General features: G+C 38.7%; 1 protein-coding gene across 1 annotated transcript in view; it reads left to right on the top strand.

Annotated features, from left to right (window-relative positions):
- The first annotated feature begins 5342 nt into the window (after positions 1–5342).
- The window catches only part of LOC104529565 (collagen alpha-4(VI) chain), a 48813-nt gene continuing 27702 nt past the window's right edge, over positions 5343–26453 (top strand). The window contains 27 exon segments of the mRNA XM_029086467.1: positions 5343–5415; positions 5830–5897; positions 6601–6621; positions 6623–6723; positions 7411–7473; positions 7475–7671; positions 7724–7766; positions 7768–7868; positions 8553–8723; positions 9171–9309; positions 9311–9477; positions 9480–9528; positions 10069–10100; positions 10103–10449; positions 10451–10571; positions 10574–10630; positions 14240–14589; positions 17489–17567; positions 18145–18290; positions 18383–18475; positions 19917–19970; positions 22298–22369; positions 22847–22873; positions 24321–24365; positions 24602–24655; positions 24909–24971; positions 25983–26048. Coding sequence (XP_028942300.1) covers positions 5343–5415; positions 5830–5897; positions 6601–6621; positions 6623–6723; positions 7411–7473; positions 7475–7671; positions 7724–7766; positions 7768–7868; positions 8553–8723; positions 9171–9309; positions 9311–9477; positions 9480–9528; positions 10069–10100; positions 10103–10449; positions 10451–10571; positions 10574–10630; positions 14240–14589; positions 17489–17567; positions 18145–18290; positions 18383–18475; positions 19917–19970; positions 22298–22369; positions 22847–22873; positions 24321–24365; positions 24602–24655; positions 24909–24971; positions 25983–26048 — 2799 coding nt within the window.

The raw sequence follows: 26453 nt of genomic DNA on the forward strand, positions 1-26453 counted from the left end.
ATGCTGAGAGCTCAAGTCCTGATCCTGAGGGAATATAAATATTAATATAAATATGGCAATTACAGAAACATGGTGGGACAGCTCACATGACTGGAATGTGGTCATGGATGGCTATGTCCTTCTCAGGAAAGACAGGCCAGCAAGGCGAGGTGGTGGAGTCGCTCTCTATGTGAGAGAGCAACTGCAGTGTATTGAGATCTGTCCAGGGGCAGATGAGGAGCGAGTTGAGAGCCTGTGGGTGAGGATTAAGGGGCAGGCTGGTGTGGGTGATACTGTTGTGGGTGTCTATTACAGGCCACCAGATCAGGGTGAGGAAGTTGTCGAGGCCTTCTACAGGCAGCTGAGAGCAGCCTCGCAATCACATGATAATTAGCTGGGCTCTCTGTGAGATGCTTTGGTTTTGGGGGAACCTCTTGACTGAAGAGAGAAACTGGAATTTGATTTTTAATTTCATGGTGGGTTAAGAACTGTTTGAGGCTGATAGGATATCACAGTCCATTTTTAAACTTTTTTTAACATGTACTCATTGCAAATAGTGCTGCTTAAGCTAGCAGGAAGATATGAGTATGAATGATAATTAATGTTTAAGGCTTACAGAATAAGAACATGCTAGTTATTAAGCTTTACTCAGAAAAAAAAAAATAATCAGACAATAAGCATATAAAAGGTGCACCAAATACTGAAGTGGAAAATTGTCTCTCCATTCTTTAAAATCAAGTCAGCAACTAAACATTCATCCCAGTAGCTCACAGACTGACAGACACCAACTCTTAACAGTAAATGAAATTGACTTCTAATGTCAGTTGAGTTTTCCATGTAAGACTGGGTGTAGACACCTAATGGGCTGGTTGTGTCCTCCTATGTATGCGTGTCTGTGTGTGGGAGTGTTCCTGCCCTTATGGCCACATCCTTTCCAGCTGTGGCTGCTTGCCCATCTAAATGAAACCACTCTTTGGAACATCTTGAACCTCATGTTGATCACACTGACTGCCTAAGTCAGGTAAGTCACCCGATGTCTCCTTGCTTGAATCAGTGTCTGGCTATCTGATTGTACCTGGAATCATTAGGGAACTCTTCTCTGAGAAACATGGTGTGAGTAAAGCTGCAGGGTTCTTCCTCGGACATTTCAGTGCTAACAAAAAGATAATGTATTTGTAGGAAAAAATGTGCCTGTAGAGAGGAGATAACTGATAAAAAGATTTCTTCATTTACATAAGCTGAAACCTAGAAAATATTTTGCTTTCTTTTTACAGCAACATTTATCCTTCTTCTGGTATTTGTATATCTCAGTGGTGAAAGTTCAATATATGAACATATGAGGAAGAGTGGTCAGGTGGGAGGGTAGGATGGATATCTTCTGGTTTTACTGTTTGGTGAAATCAGGAAGTTCCACAGATGGAATCCAGGCTTTAAATTTGCCTTAGTGGGAGAAAAGGGGTGGCAGAGAAAAGGGATAACTAACTGGGGCATGTGAGCTGAAGCTATCTGCTGCACTCCAGGACTCCAGCTTTTTCCAAAGACTTTGTAAGGAATTACATCAGCGTGTAAAAGTTGAAGAAATCTAACTGGAGTACTTCAGTAGGTAGGAGAAAGCTACATGATCACATTCCTTTGCACTGGTAGAGATGGGATTTGAAGTTGTCACAAGAAAGATTGCATTCCTTCTCTTAGTATAGACAAACAGAAGGAAAATGTGCCCAAACCAGAGTGTGCAGGGAGACCATGCATGCAACATGCTTATAAATTACAGGTGAAAAGCAAGATATTACCTCAAAATCTCCTGTGCTTTTTGTAGTGTGCTTAAGAAGCATATTGGTGTTTGACTGTGCATTTTGCTCTGGCAGGAAACATCTACAGCATGACTTTCTTTTACCTGCATACAACATTGAAACAGCTGGAGATAAAATTGGGACATTAGTTGATTAGAAAAGAAATAAACAAAATAGAGTTGCAGGTAATCTTTATGATGCATTTAAAGAATTCAGGAGTATTGTTGATCTTTTCCTTCCTTTGAGTTTTATTGTATATGTATTTATGGGTCTCTGGTAACAAATCAGGAAAAAATGCTGGCAGTAAAATAAGCTTTAAAATACGTATCCTTTTGTACTGTTTTCTAAGGGCTTTAATAATTTTTGTACTGTTGTCTCCTAAAATAGCATTAAAGTGGAAAGAAGTCTTAGATTTTTGAGAATTACTGTCTTAGCATCCTACATAAACTATGCCTATATATTTATATAAACAACTGCAGTTAATGCATATTGAAGTACCTTTTACTAAGACCTTGGGTTTTTTTACTTCTACTCTTTTTACTAAGACCTTACTAAACCATAAGCTGGTTTATGTTCAAATAAGTTTTGGAATTAACATACTGCTAGCTTAATATGCAGAACTGGTAATGCTCTGTGACACTGCACGTTTCTGGCTGAGTTACTTAGGCTTTGATCCAACTATGTGTCTAATATCTATGAGCTATATGACGTGAGTTTTACATTAAATTACTTCTTTCACTTTATTTTAGCAAATAATGAAGAATACAGAATCACAGAATGGTAGGGGTTGAAAGGGATCTCAGGAGATCATCTAGTCCAAGCCCTCTGCCAAAGCAGATGCCCTACACCAGGTTACATGTAGAAGGTGTAAAGTATCTCTGTTTATTTGGCTTGTAATGCATGATTGGAATTTCCTATATGAAGATAAGGCAAAATAAATGGTACAAGTAGGGAAATTAGTCCATGCACATTTTTAAATTGCAGTGTCCCTGTGTATTTAAAGAAGCTGCCTGATGTCAATAGGGACTACTGAAGGGAAAAATAAAGAGCAAGTGGGAAATATGTTCCCATCTGCACTCACTATTTAGGAAGAGTGGGAGAAATTTTGCAGGTGTAGGGGATGTTCTTGAGTCATGAGGCTGGACGAAGCTGGAGGAAGCAAGGACAGGCTACAGCTGTTAGGAGGTATGGAAATAGTTGTATAAGTCAACAATCACTGGTTATTGTGTATGGTATAACAGAGCTAGACTTTGGTATGAAATTTGAGGAATGTCTATCCCCTTGCTAAAACAGCAACTGTATTTTGTTCATCTGACTGTGGGAAACCATATACACCCTGCAAGCATGGTGATGATACTGGTGCTTGTGAGTTTTTCACAAACTCATAGTGGTGGAAATTTTTAGAGCAAAACACTAACTAGAGGCTTTGGAAATACTGGCAGCATTTTACTTACCTGCCCTTGAATATGTACATTTCTAGCTGTGTCTATAGATCTATGTGCAATTTATTAAAATCAGATAGTTCAAGATGCTTATTGCTCCTCTGGCACAGTAACTGTGCTATCAAAGTAGGTACTGCATAATACAGTAATGAAAGTTAGTAATCATTACTATTTTTAATTTTTATAGCATTAAAATATTTAATTGTCTTAGTGTAAACTTTTTGCTTATTAATGTCTAAAAAAGAGGCTGATGTCATGAGACCTAGTAGTGAAAATAGATAACTGGGAGTCAAATCTCTGTCAAACTGATCAAGGACAAGTCTTAAGAGGTTCAGTAGCTACCAGGAGTGTATACAGATGAATTAATTAAATCCACAACAAAATTTAATTGTGAAGATGGCATATAAGATGATTGCAAAACATTTTTATTTGCTATGGTTTCGTATATGACATACCACAGTTTCCTTATGTTAGAAGTGCTTATGAAAGAAAACTGCCATGTGCAGGGGCATGAAGAAAGTTTCTACAATGCACAAACCCCAGCATTGCATTCTGTTCTTCTTAAGGACCACGTAATACCCGGAACCCCTTTTGTTGCATAGGGACCTCAGTTATATCTGGAATCTCTGTGCTACTGCAGTGCTCATAATAGTAAAGAGTGCCCATATGTGATAAATGGCATGAAATATAGGAAATGTGGGGGTTTTTTCTCCCTGCAGGAGAAGGATCCAAAGAACCCTTCGGGAGCTACAGTGGGGCTTGGTGTGGTGATAGTTGGAAATGAAGTTTTGCTATTGCCTGAGGGTAGAATATAGAGGCAAGCAGATGATTTCTATTCGTTGCTTTTTGTTATTTACGAGACCTAGGATAATGCCACATACTGTTACCCTAAGAATCTGGAACTGAACCCTGTGCTATGATGTTAGACCATCTGTAGACTTTCCACTAAATTGTCTTTGCAGGTCCAAGATAATAGTTTAAAAGCTAGTATAGTGAATTGTTAACAGCAGCATTTGATCATGAACTTGTATTTTCACAGATACTGGCTTGCTTTTTCAGTAGAATATAAATTATGTTTACAATATGATAAACTAACTAATGGGTTTGTGGTTTTGTTAGAAAAGTATAGCTGACTTCAAAAGAGATTAGAAGAATTTACGGAAGTATAGTCTTCACCCAAATGCAACCTGGAAACCTTTAAACCAGTCTGTGTTTATATTCATAAGTTTTACCAAAAATCTTTCAGTCCACCTGCTGACATCGGCTTTGTGCTATACAACTGAGTTTTGATCTGGGACAGAATGTGAAGGTGGAACTAGGAGTAAAGCAGCTGGAACTAGTCAGAAAAGAAAGAGAGCTTCAGCAGCTCCAAAGGGAAACAAAATGTGAAATGTTTTCTTATTCATCCTTTTTTGCATGCTTGGCCTCCAAGGCTCTGGTTTATTATTTCTTTTTATTCTTTAAGCTATTTAGTGTACATGTGTTCTAGAATTGAAAGTTTTTCAAAACTGTTTTGTTCTCACTTGTTTAGTGTTGCTTAACGTGGCTTAATTTTGTACTTTCTTGCTGAGAGATTTTCATTTCCATTTCCCACAGCTTTGAGTTGTGGCACTTTTATATGACAAGTGTCTTCATTGCTAGCCAACTGTGGCATATTTCATTTGTAAATTAATGTTTGTTGTTATCTATGTGTATTGTATGTAGATACCACCACCAAATTTTTCTTTTAAATAGATATGTGGGTGGGGACTTTCAAGGCTAGAAGGAAACCTTAGAAGTGTAACTCCCATTAATCTTACATTGTGAATAGCTTGCTTTTAGATGAATTTTGAATCATAAAAATAGTTGTGTGAATTGGAACAAATCATGATTGCGAGAGCAGAGCAGTGAACATATCATTTTGGTTACATGCTGCGCATCAGTGTCAAACTCTTAACAGCTCTGTGTTAAAAGCTCTGAGGGAAGAAAATAGAAATTTAAAGTGTTTCTTTATATTGTATACAGCTAGAAAGCCTCCATGTTGTTAATAAAATGCACTTACCCATTTCCTCCACAATTAAAAATCTCTTTCTGAGAAAATTTGCTCTGTATTTCTTACTGTCTTTGTTTTTTTTCTAGGGAAGTTTTTGACATGGATGACTGGAAACCACTTCTTGTTCTTCTGTTTGTTTCCACCTTCTGCTCTACAGATGCACAGCAGACTGGTAATACACTAAAGAAATTATTCTTCTTCAAGTTGATAACAAAATGAATGTTTTTTGATGTCATTAAACAGATAATTACTTCTTGGTTAAGCTATGCTTTTAGTAACTCTTAATTCCTTCAAAAATCTAGTTCAGAAAATGAACATTCTGGGAGTTACAAAAATGAAGGGAAGTAATATTTTCCCTTTCAATATATCTGCTGAACAGCAAAATTCACAGAAAATGTATTTTCGCAGTTTCTTTAAGGACTGTTATTGTTGAATGGTGAAATGGGGAGGGATATAAAAGAGGCATGGTAGCAAAACTAAAATCAGAACAGAAAAATTGGTGTTTAAAACAATGATGAATGTTTAAAATGTCATGTAGCTATAATTTTATAAGGAGACCTTTTTTCTTTTTCTGATTTTGTAACAGTCAGTGTGTACACCTCCACTAGTTTTTCCTCAATGAAGAGAAAAAGTTGGGGGTTAGAGACTATGCTGGTAATTAGGCATTTGGCTTTAATCCCCTTCTCAGTCATAAACTGTTACACTGAAGGATGCATTTAGGTCCAGTTTAATTTGTCTTGCATCTGATGTGCCCTCCAGATACGTATCTCTTTTCACTGAATGTGGGTGAAGTTAGAATCAAATTGTTCATGTTCTGGTGCCTCCTCTGATGTTCAAAGGGACTATCTTTGTTTTGGAGCAACTCCTCATGGGATTGTTATGAAGGTATGTGTGTTCTGAAGTGCTCAAATGGATACAGTTCTTGGATGCAACCTAGATTCCAGTAGTGATGTAGAAGACCTTGGTTAATGGAGTATGAAAGGAATGGCATGCTAAAGAATGCCGTGTCACTCCCACAGTCCTAACTAGAAGTTTCGATAGAAGGAAGATGAAAGTTTTATCTACATAAGTACTGTCAGATGTAGAATTTTTCAAGACTTTTTTTTTTTTTTCAGGATTAGTTTCACTAGAGTTCTTTGTTTATTTTGTCAAAATATAAAATTATAGCAATTATATAGCATGTTCAATGGTATGGTGTAGACTTAAAACTTCAGTCTAAACTTAAAATTGTGGAGGACAATGAAACGGTTGTAATTTTTGTTTAGCTTACATTGAAAGCCAGATCTGGGTATAGATTGACAATATTCCTTTTGACAACTCGTCTGTCACTTTTTTCCCCCCACTCTGTGCAGCATTTTCAAAACAATATGCTGATGTTTATTTTCCTTGTTGACTCCACTAAAAACATGAGCCTTTCAACCTTTGGGAAAATAAAACATTTAGTATCCCAAATAGTCAAACAGCTAGATGTTGGGCTTAACCAGCTGGGGAACAAGAGGCTGGAGAGCAGCCCTGGAGAGAGGGACCTGGGGGTGCTGGTCAACAGCAAGTTGAACATGAGCCAACATGTCCTGGCAGCCAAGAGGGCCAACCATGTCCTGGGGTGCATCAAACACTGCATGGCAAGCCAGTCAAGAAAGGTGCTCGTCCTGCTCTACTCCACACTGGTGCGGGCTCACCTTGAGTACTGGGTGCAGTTTTGGGTGCCACAGTATAAAAAGGATATAAAGCTACTGGAGAGGGTCCAGAGGAGTCCACAAAACTGGTGAAGGGTTTAGAGGGGAAGCTGTATGAGGAGAGGCTGAAGTCACTTGGTTTGTTCAGCCTGGGGGAGACTGAGAAGAGATCTCATCATGGTCTATAACTTCCTCACAAGGGGAAGAGGAGGGGAAGGCGCTGATCTCTTCTCTCTAGTGATGATAGGACCAGGGGAAATGGCAAGAAGATGTGCCAGGGGAGGTTTAGGTTCTTCACTCAGAGGGTGGTGGAGCACTGGAACAGGCTCCCCAGGGAGGTGGTCATGGCACCAAGCCTGACAATATTCAAGAAGTGTTTGGACAACACCTTCAGACACATGGTCTGAATCTTGGGATTGTCCTGTGCAGGGACAGGAGCTGGATTCGATGATCCTTGTGGGTCCCTTCCAACTCACAGCATTCTGTGATTCTAAGTATAGGATTGGCCTAGTCCAGTTTAGTGGCATAGGATAGGTGGAGTTTTTATGGAACACATGAAAATAACGAGGTGTTTGACCACATTTAGCAGAGCATTGCATTCACTGTAGGCTCATTGAAGACTGGAGGTGTGATGAAGTTTTTGCAGGAAGGCATTTTCATGGATGGTGCTGGAAGATGGCTCAGTGAAGGCACTCCACAGGTTGTAGTAGTCCTCACACCTGAATCCAGACACAGTATCATGGAGGCAACCTGTAGAAGAGATGGAGGTAAAAGTTGTCTCAGCCAGTGCTGGATAGAAGGTAGACGTGGAAGAAAAGATGAATCTCCTCTAGTACGAATTCCTAGACTTATGAAGGGGAGAGCATTGATCTGCTCTGGAAAAACATTGGCAGTGATATAGAAGCCTCACTTCAGAAGCTTTATGACCTTCATCCAAGTGTGCCAGCAGGTACAGTGTATTACCAGAGCAAAACCAGCAGCTTGAGTAGCTTCTAACTCACTGGTAAGGCAGAGCAACTTCTCAGGTGGCTGTGAGTGAAGAAAAGGGTGCAAATATTCGGCAGTTGTGCTTTTACAGAGGTGCTATATGGACAAAATATTTACCACCTTTGACTGTGTGGTGATAGTACTTGCCTTTGCACAGCTTGTTGTAATTACCTGTATTAACCAAGAGGAGCAAGGCAGTGGTCTAGAGGGATTGGCTGCAGTGGAATTGCCTGTTCTGACTGACAGAAAATTTTTGTTTTAGTTTTGTTTGTAGAAAATGGACATAGGAGAGTTTCTATTTAAACACAGAATAAATTCCCTAATATCCTGGGGTGTCCTGATTAGCAGTCACTCTGAAGGAGAGTTAGAAAAGCATTTCCTGTACTGTGGGAAAGGGACCAGTTAAGGTATGGTATTTATTTCAGGGATTTAATTTACTGCCAAAATCAATATATAAGTCTTTGCTCTTCAGTACTGATAGGGATTTAGATTTAATGTTTTGTTGTAGCACCATCTTGTGTATTGCCTTGAGGTGCTCCTTTTCATAGCAACCTATTCTGATTATCCCACCAATTATTCCATGGTGTGACCTACCTTGATATTGCCTTCCTTATGTTTACTTTGCTTTTACTGTTTTCCAATCCAGCTCTTGCAAATACTGTGTTACTTGTGGATAAATCCATCAAAATTAGGTCGAAAAACTTCCAGCTGATAAGGGCCTTTCTGTTAAAAATTGTTAATGCCCTAGATCAGGGGTCCTCAAACTATGGCCCGCGGGCCAGATACGGCCCCCTAGGGTCCTCAATCTGGCCCACCAGTATTTACAGAACTCCCCACGCTGGGGGTTGGGGGGGGGAAACCAAACAGCCTCCGGGACTGGGCTGGAACCAGTGCCTCGTCCTTGACCTGCTCCCTGCGGCGGGCGAGAGGCCAAATGAAAAATCTGAAATCTCCAGTGATGAACACTGGCATCACTTGCTACGACCAGCAGTGACAAATATGGAACCCAACATTGACCATCTCATTAGCCAAAAGCAGGCCCATAGTTCACATTGAAATATTATTTGTTTTTGTTGATTACAGTTGTTCTTCATTTTAAATATTGCATTATTTTCCCTGTTTTTTGTGCACTACTACAAATAAAATATGTGCAGTGTGCATAGGAATTCAGTCATTTTTTCCAAGCTATAGTCCTGCCCCCGACAGTGTCTGAGGGACAGTGAACCGGCCCCCTGTTTAAAAAGTTTGAGGACCCCTGCCCTAGATATTGGTCCAAGTAATGTAAGAATTGGGCTAGTGTTTTACAGTAGTGAGCAGAAGCTAGAGTTCACACTGAACACATTCAAGGATAAATTGGAAATCCTGAATTACTTGAAGAACTTATCTGGTGTTATAGACCTGCAGTTCAAAAATTCCTTTCACCAGGATCCTTGTTCCCACTGGTGAACCAACTGTACCATTGGATAGAGCTAATCTTCCCATGGCTATAAAAGCTTTGAAAGGAGATGGAATCAACTTAACTGCTCTTGGAGTGAACAAAGCAAGCAGAACAGAACTTGAAAAGATGATCGAAGGTCAAGATTGCTCTTTGCAGAGAGTTATGATGCACTGACAATAAAAAGGTTATGGAACTGGCTTCTGCAATGGAAATAACAGGCAAGAATTCTCTCCGCTTCAGGGGTACCAACATGCTGTCTTTCTCCACAAAAGTAATGCTGTTCAAGTGTTGGGTTTTTTTTTTTCCCCTCAGAGTGGCCCTTCAGGTAACAAGAGGATGAGTGTGGTGAGTGGGGCAGTTAATCTTACTTACCTTTATTGGTAGGTCTGACCTCCCTCAGTGGAGGTTTTGACTTTGGTCATGACTCTCCTAGCTTGTGTTTTAGGTGATATGTAAATTCTTCTGCAAGTTTATAGTGGAAAAGGATGAATTTTGTCTGTGCACTGAATGTCTCTGGGTTGAAGTAGGATAGATGAGTGGTTGGCCTTGCATGGCCTTGCTATGAACAGCTTCTGTGACTAAAGGTTTATATTGCAGAGGAAAAGGAAAAGATTAAACACCTCCAAAGTTATGTTCCTCACTAGCTGGCTTTCTTTCCCTAAAAAACCCTAACCTCTCTTCCCCCCTGCTTTTTTCCCCCTCTGCTTTTTCTCTAATTTTGCAGCAGTCAAGTGACAGATCTGGTATTCCTGATAGATGATCAGAAGGCATATCAAAAAGTAATTTTTCTGTCATGAAGACCTTCATGATGGAAGTTGTGGACAGCTTTGTTATTTCTAGGGATAAAGTATATGTTGGAATAGTCCAGTACAACCAAGAGCCCCAGAAAGAATTTTCTCTTAGTGAGTTCTATACTGATACTATGATAAAGGAACAGAGCAACAGAATCGAGCAATTGCGGTCCTCTGTGTTCACTGCCAAAGGGCTGAGGCTTGTCCTGAGCCTTTTTCAACCTGCTAATGGAGGCTGCAAGAGCCAAGAAGTCTCACAGAACCTTGTAGTGATTACAGGTGGGTACTCATCTGACAAGGTGAAGGATGCAGCAATCAGTGGCTTTGCGAAGCAATGGGATCTGTGTCTTTGCAGTTGACATAGGGATTATAAACTTCTTTGAGCTGCTTTTAATAGCTGGTGATGCAAGAAGAACGTTCACAGTGGAAAACTTTGATACATTGAGAGGAGTATTGTTAATCAGGTCTGTGAATCCAAAGATCTTCCTAGCCAGGGTAAGTAACATAAATGTTTTGAGTGTGGTGAATATCTACATGGCTACATGCAGTCCCTGATAAAAGTACCTGAGGTAGCTGGACAGCAATGCAACTGTTTTCCCAAAGGATACTGCTCAGGTTACTCAGTCTTGCAACTTTCTAGGCTTGCACCTTTCTTCAGTCAAGAAACATTCCCTCTTTGCTATGGGAAATAGCTTCTGAGTTAAGACAGTACTTCAGATCTAGCATTTGTATTCATAACTCCTCAGTATCTGAAAGGAGCCAGAGCAGATATGACCATGGTATCCAAATCAAAAGAGAGAAATGGGCAATTCAGTGATATTTTAAAAAGAGCTTTTCAAAAACCTAACTTTGTCTACAGCTGACCATACTGCTTTAGTGGGACTGTCAGCAGCAACTATTGACAAAACTTAAGTGTCAGAGAGGCACTGTGGAGAGGGGATATGAGAAAATCCAGCCTCATCCTTGGATATGTGGGAGATATTGGCAAAGTGTGAGCAGCAAATTCACAGTAATGCTGAGATGCTACCCAAAAGCTTTCCCTATGTAAGAAGCAGAAGGTGGTATCTCTTACTACATCATCTTGGTGGCAACAGTAGTTTCCATGCCACCCAGCCTGAGAGGCTCCCAACCCCAGAGAAAATAAAGTTTCAGTATTGCCTTTGATTAATGTAGCAACTTTTATCAGATGTCAGATGCTGGGTTTTTTTCTGAGTTTATTCTGACTTGGTGCTGCAGTATCAGTCTCTTTGTCACGTGGGAAGGCTGAAGCAGAAAACATACACAATTGCTCTTTAAAATTACATATTCATGTCAATTATATAGTAAGATAATACTTTAGATGTATTTCTTAAGTTGCAAAAAGAAAAATGTAGTGAATGACAAATCAAAAAGCTGAGCTCTTCCTTCACTGAAGGAGGGCTGGGGGGAGGACCTACTGTGGTGTAAGTGGATGGCATTGGTTGGGGATAACAGGAAGGGACAGTGCTGGAGTAGTTCTCTGTATGCCCAGACTGTGACTGTCCTTTAAAGCTCCATGTTGTCTTCCCTATGTTTTCATAATATAGGTGAAGTTTTACATGTGTTGGATACATACTCATTGTTCTATTTGTTATGCCATAAAACTGCTCCTACCCAGCTCTCCAGGTTTCATTCCCTTAGTGACCAGAAACTTACTGTGAGAAAGGAGCATTGGGATGACCACACTTCTTGTCTAAGGCTTTTTGTAACAATGGCTGAACAAATAGATAACTCTGCCTCTGTTGCACCTTGGGCTCATGAGATCTTAAATACAGCAAAACTGGCTGGTGTTTGCTGGGGTGCTGGGGGCCGGAATGAAGAGCTGAGCCTTCCCTTCTAAAGCCAGAAGCTACTATCTGTGTGAATTATATCTGATCAGATGGTTTTCAGAGAGGAAGACAGCTGGTCCTGTTTCAGTATGAGTTCTGCACCCCCACCACTTGTTTTTCTCCATCAAGAGCTAAGCAAATCTCCAGCTGAAAAGGCATCCCCTGGTTCCTGAAAGCAGAGAGAGAGGGCTGCCATGGAACAGTGTGACCGTGGCTGATGCAGTAGCACCTCCTGGTGTTTCATGGCCAGAGAACAGGGAGAATTAATGAGAGATATAGCAGTAAACTTATATGTATATGCATGTACAGGCAGGCACACTTGTTTAGAGAGAGAGAAGTTAAGGAAAGCGTATTGACTTTGATCTCACCGATGCATGTATGGATTGTTAAATTCTGCATAAATTTGTCTTATAAAACAAAAGATCAACTTCCAGTGAAGCCTGTTTTATCTTGTCCTGTCATGTTTTCCTATGTTTGCTGACCTCCTTTCCTGTAATTCCCCTTTCTCCAGTCATCTTCTCTTAAACTACAAGATTTTTCAAATTTAAAAAAAACTGCATTAAAGGTACAGAAAGTCACTGGGGAAAAGATACCTTTGGAGCAGTAACACAGGGCAGTGTAACAATGTGAATGTGTGTGAGAGAACAGGTGATTGATTAGAAAAAGAGGTTAGCTACACAGAGGTGTTCACTTCTGCAAATAAATACGGATTATCCACAGAGTATACATTACCTACCAAAAGCTGTTTTACACAGTTGTGCAGAACACACTAACACAAAAGTGAATGCTTTTTTGGTCTTCTGATGTTATTGGCTGTGAGATCTTAAACACAGATTTACAGCCAATCTTATTGCCAACACTGGGGAGTTGGCAAGGAATGTTTTAAGAGCTGGGCGGTGTGGCTGACCAATTGTCAGGGCTAAACTACTGCGTCCATGGTTGCCCTTTGCCCTGCCTCCAAATTATATGGTTAAAAAGACCCAGATCTCAGAAAAATCTCATTGTGAAAACATACTGTGTGTTTGCTGGACATGAATACATACTCGAAGAAATGTCCAATAGATTTTATATTCATGGAAATGTTTAATCAGAAACATCCCCCACAATTCGAAAAATTATGTTCCCTGAACTGATGATGGCCTTTGCATCACAGGTATTCTGTGAATCTTGAAATCAGATGTTGCTCTGAGGCCTGAATGTCAGATTTTTTTAGCCATAAAAACTCATTCAATGTGACCTTTTACATGTAAAGATTTTCATGCTGCTTACCATCAAATCATACCCTCTAGGGGGCAGTTGGTACCACAAGTGACAATACTGAAAGGTTAAAATATTTCTGGATTTATTTGGTTACAGAGCTGAACACATTCATCTTTTTTTGTGAGTGAGGGAAAACCCAGAAAACTGTAATGAACCTTGTAGGGAATTATGGTCTATGGGAACTAGCCCAAACATGGAAGCTAACCTTGTGTTTGATAAGTGTTTCAGAGTCAATGGGTGAAGGAGGAACAATATTAGGGAGAGTGCTGTTTTACAGATAAAATTGCATGCCTTCACCATCCTTGTAGAGGTACAATGGATGATATTGGATCTAGGAGTGTAGAATATAATGCAGCATGACACATGAAGAATGAAGGTATGAAAGAAATAAGCTAGGTGGTTTAGCTGCTTGATGAGGACAAGGTGATTGGAGAGGAGGGAGGAGTTAACCACATTGCAGTATTTGCTGTTATCAGGAGCTACACAAGCAATTCTGTAACTGAGGTAGCCCTCACCTAACAGCAGCTGTTACTCACAGTGGACATTTGACGTTGTGAGTAGGCAATGCTGCCTCTTTCTCTCACATTTGTTTCTTTGGTCTGTTGTTTTACATCTGTATGTATCATGTGGTCTTGTGACAAAGTGATAAAGCACACTCAGCCATCAAGCTTCCCATTGCAACTGGAATATGTGTTGTACGTTCTCAGTTGGTAACAAAGCTCACAGAAACATTTGCAAGATTAGGCCCTTTGAGGACATTAGACAGCTGGAGAACAATGACCAGTAACGTAGACCTTAGTATCTGCAAGTTCACATAGCCCCACTGAAAATGGTTGGCTGATGGTACTTTGTATTTACAGAAAACCTGTCTCACTGATTCTGACTTCTAGTTTTAAATCTAGCATATTGAATTTTGCTCCACTCCCATGATTCTGACAAAAGACCAGACCACAAATAGTGTGTGTTTACAGTTTCCTGTTTCCTCTGCTTTTTTCAGATTGTGATATAGATCTTTCTATAGCAATTGATATTTCAAAGCACATACATCCAGCATCCACAGTGCTTCTGAAACAGAAATTGCAAGAATTCCTCACCAAGCTTTTACTCCAGATGAAATCGCTGCCAAATACCAGCTGTAATGCTGGATCTCCAGTCAACATTAGATTCAAGTTCCAGGTGTTGTCACAGACCAAACAATTCATCTTTGACTCTGATTTTGAAGACTATAATGAAGAGGTCATCCAGAAGTTCTTAGATGCACAGACCACTGTGGACACCTACCTGAATGCAGACTTCTTACAGGCACTTGTGGAGAAGTTCTTCAGTGTGACCTCTGCTAAAGTGAAGGTAACTTAATGGTATGAATGTATGTTTTGGAAAAATTATACAATTTGGTGTTTTTAGACTGATGCTGAGTACTCCAGTGAAACAAAAAGGGAGTTCAGGAATTGGTGAATTCAATAAACAGAATCACAGAATGTTTGAGGAACCTCTGGAGGTCACTTTGTTCAACCCCCCTGCTCAAGGAGGGTCAACTAGAGGCTACACAGGACCATGTCTAGGTAGTTTTTGAGTATATGTAAGAGTAGAGACTACACAACCTCTCTAGGTAACCTGTGCTAGTGCTTGTTCACCCTAATGGTAAAAAAAAAAGTGTTTCCTTATGTTTGTATAGAACCTCGTGTTCTTTTATTTGCCTTAATATAGCTGCATATATAATTTCTGATTCCCTGAGCAGTCCTGCAGTGAAATGGTACCCAGAACATTTGGGTTAATACATATGATTGTGAGTATTCATACAGAAAACCTTTTTGTATCTACCATGGAATGTCTTTGCACTTTCAGTAGTGAAAACTATTCTCTTTCAGAAACTGTAAATCCAGAATAATGACAACTCTAAGCAGAAGTCACAGGAAATATAATCCAAGAAATTTGTTTACGGAAGTTTATTTGTGTAGTTAACTTGTCAAATAATTTCAAATAACAAAGTTGGTTCTGCTCAGGGATAACTCATGATCAGGAAAATTTGCACAGATGCTGCAGTTAGTTCATCTGTCTTGAAGTGGGGTGAAGGGAGAAGCATAAGGCTTGATCTGATCTCTTCTGAAGTGCATGGGGAATCTTTCCACTTAGGTGAAAGTAAGTTAGAGCTCATTGGAGTGTTTCAGGGTTATTGGCTTGACAGTTTATTCTTAATAAGGCACTGACTCAGTAAAGCACTGGGCATGTCTTGTAGTAGCTGTTTGAATATTATCACTTGCTAAGGTTTCCACGCAGGAAGACCTTCTTGCTGAGGAAGGACAGGTTATCGCTTCTAAAATATGTCAGAGGTTTCCTCTATGAACCTTATTTTAACTCTTATAAGATGTTAATTTTAATCTGATGTGGAGTGAGAAAACCATGTTGTTATGAATTCCCCTACTTTCAGATGAAAGTTGACATTCTATTTTACAGCATTTGCATAGGTATGGCTTACTGATTTAGCTTGTAATTCAGTGTATATTTAATACTTTTTTAATACCCCCCCCCTTTTTTTTTAAATTACCTTATTTTAACTCTTATAAGATGTTAATTTTAATCTGATGTGGAGTGAGAAAACCATGTTGTTATGAATTCCCCTACTTTCAGATGAAAGTTGACATTCTATTTTACAGCATTTGCATAGGTATGGCTTACTGATTTAGCTTGTAATTCAGTGTATATTTAATACTTTTTTAATACCCCCCCCCTTTTTTTTTAAATTGGCATTTTATGCTGATTGGGGAATATGACAATATACAATTTTGCTTCTTTTGGGCCTCAGTAGAGAAACTTGTGTGACATACAAGTAAAAGCAGTGCTTTTTTTCTCCTAATTGCCAATGCTGTTTGATCTCTGAAGGTTAGAGTTAAGCAAGACTTCTTTCTGCTTATGCATTATTACTAGAAATAAATATGCACCTTGAAAAGACAAGACTTTAGAATGCACATGAAATCTCAATTTAATCTTACTAGGATCCTGAGCAATAACATGCTTGTACTGTAAAGATTATTAGTTATAAACCTCATCAGGGATAGTAATTCTGTTACTGTAATTCAGATAGTAATTCTGTTAAATGTAATGTTGTTTGCATTTCTTCTTTTCTTTATTATTTGTTTGTTTTTCAGCAGAAGAGTTGGGCCTAATTCCAGCATTTTTGACAAAGCAAGACTCAGATGTGTTCCAACAAGAGCTTTATATAAATGAAAGCTTTGTAAACATATATAATGCCCATAATAGCACCTCACATTTCCCCCCACCCCCACGTTTTTAAAATGAAAACATTGCCCCAAAAAAGCATCAAGCCCAGGCTTACAATGTTGTTTCTAACAGTCTGTGATCTGTTTACCCATCCATGGTCCTGCACTCTACTATCACACTCTGCTTGAGCAAGTGTAGAATCAGTACCAGTGCCTCCATATTGGATGTTTGGAAACTTTCCACCACCAAAACCAGTTAACTCCTCCCACTCTTAAATTCCGGTCTCCCTGCTGCCTTAGCATAGAAGTGGGATGTTTGTTGTGGCAGTCATTTCATCTACCTTTGTCACCTGTGGAAAAATTTGCCTTAACAGAAGCTGTGCATTCTATAGGGAATGTAAAATAAGAAGGATAGGGGGGAAGGAGCTCTAGCTATGCTTGTCCACTTGTTGGTCAGAGAGTTTACTATGAACTAAAGTCATTACTTCAGAGGGAGGGACTTTTTATAAGGGCAATTAATGATAGAACAAGGGGAAATGGCTCTAAACTGAAAGAGGTTAGGTTTAGATTAGGTATTAGGAAGAAATTATTTACTCTGAAGGTGGTCAGACACTGGAACAGGTTGCCCAGAGAAGTTGTGGATGCCTCCTCCCTGGAAGTTTTCAAGGCCAGGTTGGATGAGGCTTTGAGCAACCTGGTCTAGTGGAAGGTGTCCATGCTGATGTCAGGGGTGTTGGAACTAGATGATCTTTAAGGTCCCTTCCAACCCTAACCATTCTATGATTCTATGATTACTGTTGGGGCCAGGAGACAGTTCAGCTGTGCAGCTTCTTTCTGGGAAACCTAATCCACTGGATGCATGGATTAGGCATTCCTCAGCACTTTTCCCAGCACATGTATCAGATCTGCCACAGTGTAGTTCAATTTGATCACCTCATAGCCAGTTTTCAATGCAAACTGTACTTTTTACAATGACTCAGCTTTTATTCTCTTCTCAATTGACTTGTCATCACTCCCTTTCCTGACAGGTTCTGTTAGTATTTTCAGATGGGCTGGACGATTCACTGGAAGATCTCAGAAAAACAGCTGACTCCCTTCGCTTTAAAGGTATTACAGTACCACATTGATACTCCAGCCTCCTGCTACCAATGACCCAATGTATTGCTCCTCAACTGCAACTCTTCCACGTAACATTGCCTCTCAACGCTTATATGACATTCCTCAGGAGTCACTGGGAGGGTGTTTGCTTCTCCATGTGAACCAGTCGTGGTTGGCAGATGATGCCAGAAACACACCAAGAGGTGCAGAGGGCTTGGGATGGTTCTGGTTTCTGGAGTCCAGCTCCAGCAGCCAGAGCAATTCAAGGCAGCCCCTCTCACTGGTGAGTGCAGCACTAGATGTTAGACCCGACTCTGACTTACGCAGGAGAAAACATTTTTACAGTTCCGTTTGGACATTGAGTAGCAGTCTGGTCTGACAACTGGGGAGAGAAGTTAATTGGAAAATTCCTGGTCTGAATTTTTCATTTATACACTGTTCTTGATAGCTTGATTTCTTTTAACATACTGTGTTTAAGTTATAAAATATAAGAGTCTTCTGGAGAACTGCTGTTTTTCACAATGATATTGAGGTCAAATAGTACAGTTCAGGCATTCACTAATTTAAATCTCTGCTTACATTGAAGGTCTTGATGCACTTCTATTAGTTGGCCTGGACAATACACAGAATTTGACTGAACTTCAGGAAATAGAGTTTGGCAGAGGGTTTGGATACAACAAACCTCTGAGTGTTGGGTTTGCACAGATTGCAAATATCTTGCAGAGAAACCTTGTAAGTCCTTCTGTGATATAAACAAAAAGGTGAAAAATCAGTCTTTGTTTATGATTAATATACATAAATTGGTATTTCTTGTCATTTTTCAGGATACTGTAGCAGAAAGGAAATGCTGTATGGTTGTTTGTAAATGCCTTGGAGAAAATGGTGATCGTGGTGGTCAGGGAAGTCCTGGGAGAAAGGTAGGAGAGCTAAGATAGACATTACTTAATAATTGCTTTATTTTTCAAAGTGTTTTCATTTTTTGTAGTATTTCAGAGCATGCATGCACGCATGTGCCCATGAAGGAGAAACATGAAATGTCATCACTTCTCTGCTGCATGTTCCTATTGCAAAAGTATTTTTGTAATGCAAATCATTCATACATATAAAATCCATTAAGTACTCTCCTTCACCAATCCAGCAGAAAATGGAGATGGATTTGAAAATTAAGTCTGATTAACCAAGAGGCTTATTAGATACTGTGAATGAGAAACTTCAACCAACAAACTGAGAGTAGAAAATAATTCTTCTTCACTAGGTGTGAGCCTGATCCTTTTCTGCCTCTGGTTATTCCAAATAACTTCTTCTCTAAGTTTCTTCTGATCCAATGCAGTATTAATTTACATTTTCCTTTAAAATTTTATATTGTCTGTTTTAAAGCCTTTTGAGTATTACATAATAACCACTTCTACAGCATGCTAATAGACTTCCTTATTAAGGTTTTTAGTTTATGTTGACTCCGTTTGACTACTATTAATTCCATTGTTTCTACTTATTCCAGTAACATGCTAAGTAAATTATATCTGTAGTTCACACTCTTCAGTTATGTGATTGCAGTTAAATGCATTTTTGTTGTCTCTTAGCAAAGGTGTAGTCTTCTAATATTTATCCATAAACCAATTAACTGATTTCATCGATTAATCTTGTTGATTTTCTTACACCTTTCTCTTTTATTAAAATGTCTAGATTAACATGCTTAGACAAAACAGTGTTCAGAATGTAGACATAGTTGTTTTGTAGACAGACATGGTGCGTAGGTTGTACAGCCTACAATTGTAAAAGCATGTTTTTGCAGCACAAATTCGTGTCTCATTTTTGTTTGTTTTCATTCCTAGAAATTCAGTTTGTTCTAGTTTCTCTCTGTTCAGCTTTTTGCCCCAAGCATCATATGTTTGCATCACTTCAAATATAGTTGCAATATTCTTAGAAGTTTTTGTAAGCTATTGCAATATCTTTGTCCTAACAAGTTTGCAACTCCTTGTATTTTTCATTTCACCTTAGAATTTCATTACTGTATAATGCTTCCTCATCCAAATCACTAAGGAAGCAATTTAATTTGACCAAATATTCCAATGAACTTTGTTAACCCACCAGGCAGTTTCCTGAAATATCATTGAAATTTTATATTGAACATTGTTGTGGTTTTGGTTTTTTTTTTCCTCTCTCCACAGCCATGTCAAGTACATAGGACTGTGTAGAGTGTCTGTGTAAATGTAGCTGATGGAGTCTGTCCTCCTCAGCATAACCAGATCTAATTTTCAGGAAATGTTTTCTATCTCCGTGTGCAGAGTAATCTGATAGAAATTAACCCAGTGTGCTTGGAGAACAGTGTTACTTATCTCTTAAGTTCCTGTTTTTCAGGGAAGTATGGGTTACACAGGATCTCCTGGCCATCCTGGTGAGGAAGGTGGGATTGTAAGTAAACATTATTCCTTCCTGCTAAGATGTTGTTGATTGGTGCCTGAACCTGTCTACACTTACTCATTCACTCAGTGCTCATCAATGTTAACCTAAAATATGTTTGAGCAACATGTATCTGAAGGCAAATATATGGACTTGCTTCTCTGTGCAACTGCTCCTCGCCATAGTTACCAATAACTTCTAATGCAGAAAGAGAATCAATTAAAAAGAATCACACAGTGGCATCTTACACAGTGTTTTTATGGCTAACTCATATACTCATTTTTTGTGACAGATTGTACCAGATTCTTTGCTGATAGTTCTTATAGAGAAGGCCATCCCTTCCCTTCTTAGCATGAATGAATATCTTGTGAATGGATAACAAAGCTAAATTTTGTAGTGTGCTTTGGTGATTTCCAAATCCTTTGTGTTGTGCTATTCCTCACATAAACTTGAATGTAATATTCGTAAGCCAAAGTCTGACCCACAAGGAGTATTTCTTCCTTTTTGCTGTCCAGAAACAAACAAAAATCCTGCAAAGAATAAGACATAATTTCCTTTGCACTGTAGATTCATTACTAGGTTTACAACACTGACTAAATACAGGTGAGAAGCCTGCAAACCAAGAACCAGCCAAGGATTGCTCTCTGTACGTAACTGTAAAATCCACATTGAAGTAGTTCCAGTTCTCACAGTAGATTGGTCAGCCTGAATTTGCCTTTGGTGAGGCAAGCCTGGGGCAAGCCTACTGTCTATTCAGAGAAAGGCTGTAGTGGAAAAGAACAGTTGTCATCTGAGATTATCAAGAAAGTGCATTGTGATGGTAGTTTCAGAATTTCAGTGGAAATCACTGGCTGTAAATACTGCAGTATTTTCCACATAATTTATTTTTTTTCAGGTGGCCTGATTGCTGAATATAAATCCATATAAGCAATTTCCAGAATGACTTAAAAATACTTATGTTACTCAGGAATACAACTATTCTCACATCCTTTCTCAGATATGAATGACATGATATAAGTAGGAATTAAAATTCAAACCCTGATGTTTTTTTTAATGAAAAACATTTTGAACGCATTGAAATTGGATGCCCCAAATTTTTCAGCACAGCATTTTGATTTGAAAGGTTCTAAATCTCATCCTTTTTGAAGTGGTGAAGTGGTGAATTTTTAATTTCTTTTTCTGCATGAAATTGAATTTCTATTTTTGACCTTCTGAGAATCCAGAATAATCTTCTAGAACAAATAAATTAATTATTAAGTCTTGTTTCTGAATTTTCTGATTCCTTAATTTTCCTTTTCTTTACTGTGGAAGGATGAGAAGTCATGTCCACACTTTCAGAAACTTTCTCCATCTCCTATGTGTGAAGTCTACAAGTGACTTTAGTGTTGTAAATTTTCCTTGCTAAAGGCTAAATTTTTTCCAGCCATAAGATAAGAATCTGAAGTATCCAAAACAGTTGAAAATAGTAAATGCACAGCAGAAAGCAGACTGCTGATAACAGGCTACAGAGGATGCCACTGTAAAGTCTCCAAGTAAAGGAGACTGAGGAGATAATGCTGGACAGCTTTGGTTTGTCATGGTGTCATACTCAGCTCAGGAATTAGTCTTAATGTTTCACACAGGCAATGCAGTCGGGCCAAAATGCTTAAACTTCTGTTTTTTCATATGGTGATGTGGCTCAGTGGCACCATTGTCTGACTTAATCTCAAATGTGATCCATGTACTTTTTTGTTAGTTTAGAGAGAGACCTTCTTTAATGATGAGAAAAGAAAGAGAATGGTCCTTGTTCTTGTGATCTTAGGCTCTTCTAGTTTGTCTTCTCTTTTGCATGGTAGTACAGGAGCTCTCATGTTTACTGAGTGTTTGTTCTCATTTCATTTGTCATTGTTTACCTTTTTAGACAGCAATTTTAGGGGGATCTACTGGAAGATGCTGCTCTCTTTCCAGTTTTTTTTTTTTTTTTTTTTTTTTTTTTTTTTTAGAACTTCCATCCTAACAAACCTGGAATAGAAGTCTTCAGAGATTAGAAGGAAATTATTCAATATTCAGTTAAAAAACAACCCACCCAAAGGCCTACCTTCAAGTACAGAGATATCAGTCAGAGGTTGGTAGTGCAGTCTAAAACATGGTGTGATAGCGAGAGCAGAGAACCAGGTGCAAGTCAAACTAGTGGTTGGCTACTCTCTTATGGCCAGTGTGAAAATTTCCAGATGACTTCCATTTATGTCCTTGGAGTAGTGAATGGTGGTATAATTCTATCTTGCTTTAATCTTATATGACAACTTAACCAGTAGCCATCATTGTATGGATGAGTTTGAACATTCTCTTTTGTTTCTTAGGGGGAGAGAGGCCCAACTGGTTTCAATGGGACCCAAGGAGACAGGGGATGTCCAGGCGACAGAGGCCATAAGGCAAGTATGTCACTTCGAATTGTTTCCTAATTTTGTTTCCCACAAAGCTATTTTCTGTACTGAGGACAAATCCCTGTGCTGTCTTCCTGAAACATTGAAGGACAGGAAGACCCAGCTGTAAGAATAGCAGACAATTTTTGCTGTTTCCTTTTGAGAGGTACTTTGTGTAACCGAAGCATCATCAAGTAGCTAAGGAATTTGTTAACTCGGCAACTTGCCAGTGACTTTTCCACCACCAACCCCAGGCTGACCTTAGGCAAAGTTATAAAGCTTTACAGAACAGTAATGAAAATTAAGGCTGTATTGTCTTCCCACAGGAAAGGGGTCAATCCCATATGTGACAATGGTGGGTATTACAGTAAGGACGACGAATACCGTGCCCAGCATGCCTCTGCACAGCAAGCTATTGTACCCTGCTTCTCAAGCTCAATGGAAATACTTTCACCAAATTTCTTCTATGTTTATTTTCAATTTCAGGGGGCCAGAGGCTATAGAGGAAGTCAGGTATGTGTTTTCATGTGTGATCAGTTTTCTTTGAGAAGTAGTCTGCTTCCTTTTAGGTTGGTATTGCCTTGTAAGATGAAAATATCAACAAGGACAGAAAACAGTGTAAAAACTTTAGAGTATTTAATATACTTTTTCTGTGGTTGTGTAAGAATGAATTTAAGTGAGCTGTTAGGCATCAAATTAGTAAAAACTAGCAATCTTGTATTTTTAGCATGGTGGCAGTCATAGTTGATTTAGTCTAATTGACAGGAAAGGAATTTATTTTCTGACTATTTTAATAATCTGTCAGGGTGGTAATTATGGTCAGCTGAATCTCATTCTAATTGTTGAGGAAGCAGAGCAGAAAGGGGAAAAAAAGATTGTGACTAATATTTATTACAGGTTTGAGCAGCATTTTCACTGAGTCATTATTGATATTTTTTCAATATCCAAACTTCTCTTCATCTATTTTTGTCATCCACTGATCATGCAACTCTGCTTTTTTAACCTTTCAGACATACCTGTTCATCAAAGAGATACTGTCACCAATTTGTTAATAAAATGTGGAGCCTGGAAGTCAGTGATCTATAATGGCAATATTCATTCCCAAACTAGAACAGTTAAAAGGGAATTCAAAGTGTATTGAGTGCTTTGATACAAAACAGCTCCTAGAAAAGATTTACATGTGGGAAAGTTCAGAGAGTGTTTCTCATACCTCAGCTCTGTTTAAAGTACTGCTCTGTACTGACTTTTTTTAATCCTCCTATGTGTTTTTCTTCCCTTTTCCATTTTCTACTCTGTTCCCTGAAGTAATTTGTCCTCCTTCATATATGTGAAACATCTGATTGTAGAAGGAGGAGAGTGCTTCCTGATGATTTTGATTTGTTCAAGTTGAATTGTACAGTAGGACTTACCAGGAGCACAAACCCTACTGAAATCCAGTGAATGTGTGAAAGTCTTCATTATATTGTGTCATTCTATCCACTAATTTTATTTTAACTAAAAATACAAAACTTTCATCACATAAAAAATGCTGTTGAATACTGCTAACTTAGTAAGGTTGAGGCAGTTTATTGAAGTCTGTAAGGCATTTTAATATAGCTATTTGGAGAAAAAAAGGCAATACTGAATATCTACTACTTTTGAAGGTGCTGCAGTTGAGAAAAAGATTTGAAAACTAACAAATGGAAAAGCAGAATTGAAATCTTGATGAAGATTTATAGTTATAATAACTGTTATTCTTATCAAGTGTTCCTAACTATGAATTGTTTTAAAAGTTAATAATTCATTAAAATCTGAATTACCAATTCCTTTGTATAATTATTATTCTTAATTATTCTTGCTAGCCATTGAAAACCACTATTCTTTTTCAAGTTTCCAAAAGTAGGGTGAACACTTCTTCCCTTGTTCAAAGAGGCAAGTAGACTGATGCTAATAGATATTTTTTTTTTGCTTATCGCTACAGGGCGAACATGGTGAGAGTGGATTTGATGGCACAGATGGAGAGCAGGTAATAATTGCTTTAAATGCGCAGTGCAATTAAAGACACCTACCTGAGGGTTCAAAAGTACAGATTTTTGTGCCTTTGAATGGACTTTAAACCTGAACAGAAATTCTGTTGTTTAGTGGTTAGAGTTGCGTACCTGATTGAAGTTGGTTTCTGACACACAAAATTTGGGAACCAAATTTATCAGACAGAACAAGAATTAATTTTCTTTTTTCTTTCTTCCCCCTTTGTGAGTCTAGGGAGAACACGGATTTCCTGGACCTTCTGGAGAGAAAGGCAACACAGGAAAACGGGTGAACTATCCTTTATAGTAATGTTTAGATTTTATGGAAACATCTTTCCAAAGTGCAATGCTATCTTTAATCCCTGTAAGGTTGTTTGTTTTTTTTTTAATAGCTGCTTGGTCTTTAATATGATGTGGCTTCTGCTGTAAATCAGTGTAGCTCCACTGACTTACAGATATGTGTTCTCTTATCTGGCTTTCCTCTACCACAGGTACTATTTCTACTTGTGCTCAAATTGCTTGTGCTCTGTTTATGAATTTAGGGCAGAAAAGGCACCAGAGGAGAGCCAGGTGAACGAGGAGAATCTGGTTTAAGAGGAGATCATGTAAGTGTATTCCTTCATTTTTGTGAGGTTGCACAGATTTGCGCCTGGATTTTGTGGTAGAGTTGCCTGAAATATATGGGATTTGAAGAGTGTTTCACAATCCTAGATAGTGCAGTACTCTGCAAGAATAGTGGGAGTCCTGAACTCTTTAGGTGCAGATGGACTGAAGTGTTTTGATATGCTGCTTGGATGCAAATGTTTAAGCCTCAGGCCTCCTGCTTGTTCCTTGCATTTTTGTTTTGTTTGTTTGTTTTTACCATGGGCAACATAACTCCTTTGGGAGCTACTTAGTCCTCCCTAGTGGTTCCCACCCTACAGAGGAGTTTCCGGATCACTTGAAAACCCTGTGCACTGACTCTTGGTTAGCAATTTATAATGATGGAAAGGCAAGTTGCTTCCTCATGCTGATATTTTTTTCCTTGCATGTTCCAGAGCCATATATAAATGCAGTCCCTGAGGACTAAAATTTCAGTGGAGACGCCACACTTGTTGTATCACAACTTTAAGTCTTCTCACACATATTTCAAAGACCTTTCTTACAGTCAAATACAGTGTTGACTCCTGTCTTCTAACACTCTAGTAAAAAAAAAATAAAAATCAGCGGTCATGGTAACTTGCCTCTTTGAGAGATCAGGATTTCACCTATGTCTAGCATTAAATGGCTAAATGGAACTCCTTTCTAGTGTAACCCCATCTGAAACTCATTAACTGGTTTATGATCTTAACTCAGTTAACTATACCCAAACAACCAGAACAGCTTTACATTTTCAGGGTTTAATTTGTTGTCCATTCGTAATATTTCTTTTCATCTCTTCACAAAAGAAACTTGTGGACTTAGCAGAACATCCTATGTAGTGTTCTTACAAGCATCTTCATTTAAAATAGCCTTTGTTTTTCTTGTTGGCTGCAATGACAAATCTCATTAATCCTATTTCCATATTCTGCCTCTGTAATCAGAATAATAAAGATGTGGTCACTGAAAATGCTGAGATTTCTGCTTAACTTTTCCAGGGAGATCCTGGGACTAGCAATAGTGTTCCTGGTCCTAAGGGTGAAAAGGGGAACCCAGCACGACAGGTAAGCAAGTAGTTCTATATTACAGAGAGAGGATTTGCATAATTGCTGAGTTCTATTGGCTGTCCAGTGACTAAGCAGCTCTTTCATTTTGTATTTTGCCTTTAGTGTATGTCTGCAATACATAAAGCATTGAGAAGTGCTTGATACCGTAAAAAAGAAAAAAAAAGTTTAAAAGGTTAACAAAGACTATGGAAAATTATAATAATATAGAGCTAAGGTGTCCCGATCCGATGTCGGGATCATTTAAATATCCCGATCCGATGTCGGGGAAGGTTTCGATATGATCCCAAGAGCGAGATTAAGACACAAAGGAGGTCACATGCCGCACTCCCAGAACACCTTTTATTACAAAAAGAAGAGTAATAAAGAGAATAGCGATAGGACAGGATGGAACGAAAGATGGGA

The sequence above is a fragment of the Antrostomus carolinensis genome, unplaced genomic scaffold (assembly GCF_000700745.2).
Source record: "Antrostomus carolinensis isolate BGI_N321 unplaced genomic scaffold, ASM70074v2 scaffold5738, whole genome shotgun sequence".
Lineage (NCBI taxonomy): Eukaryota > Metazoa > Chordata > Aves > Caprimulgiformes > Caprimulgidae > Antrostomus > Antrostomus carolinensis.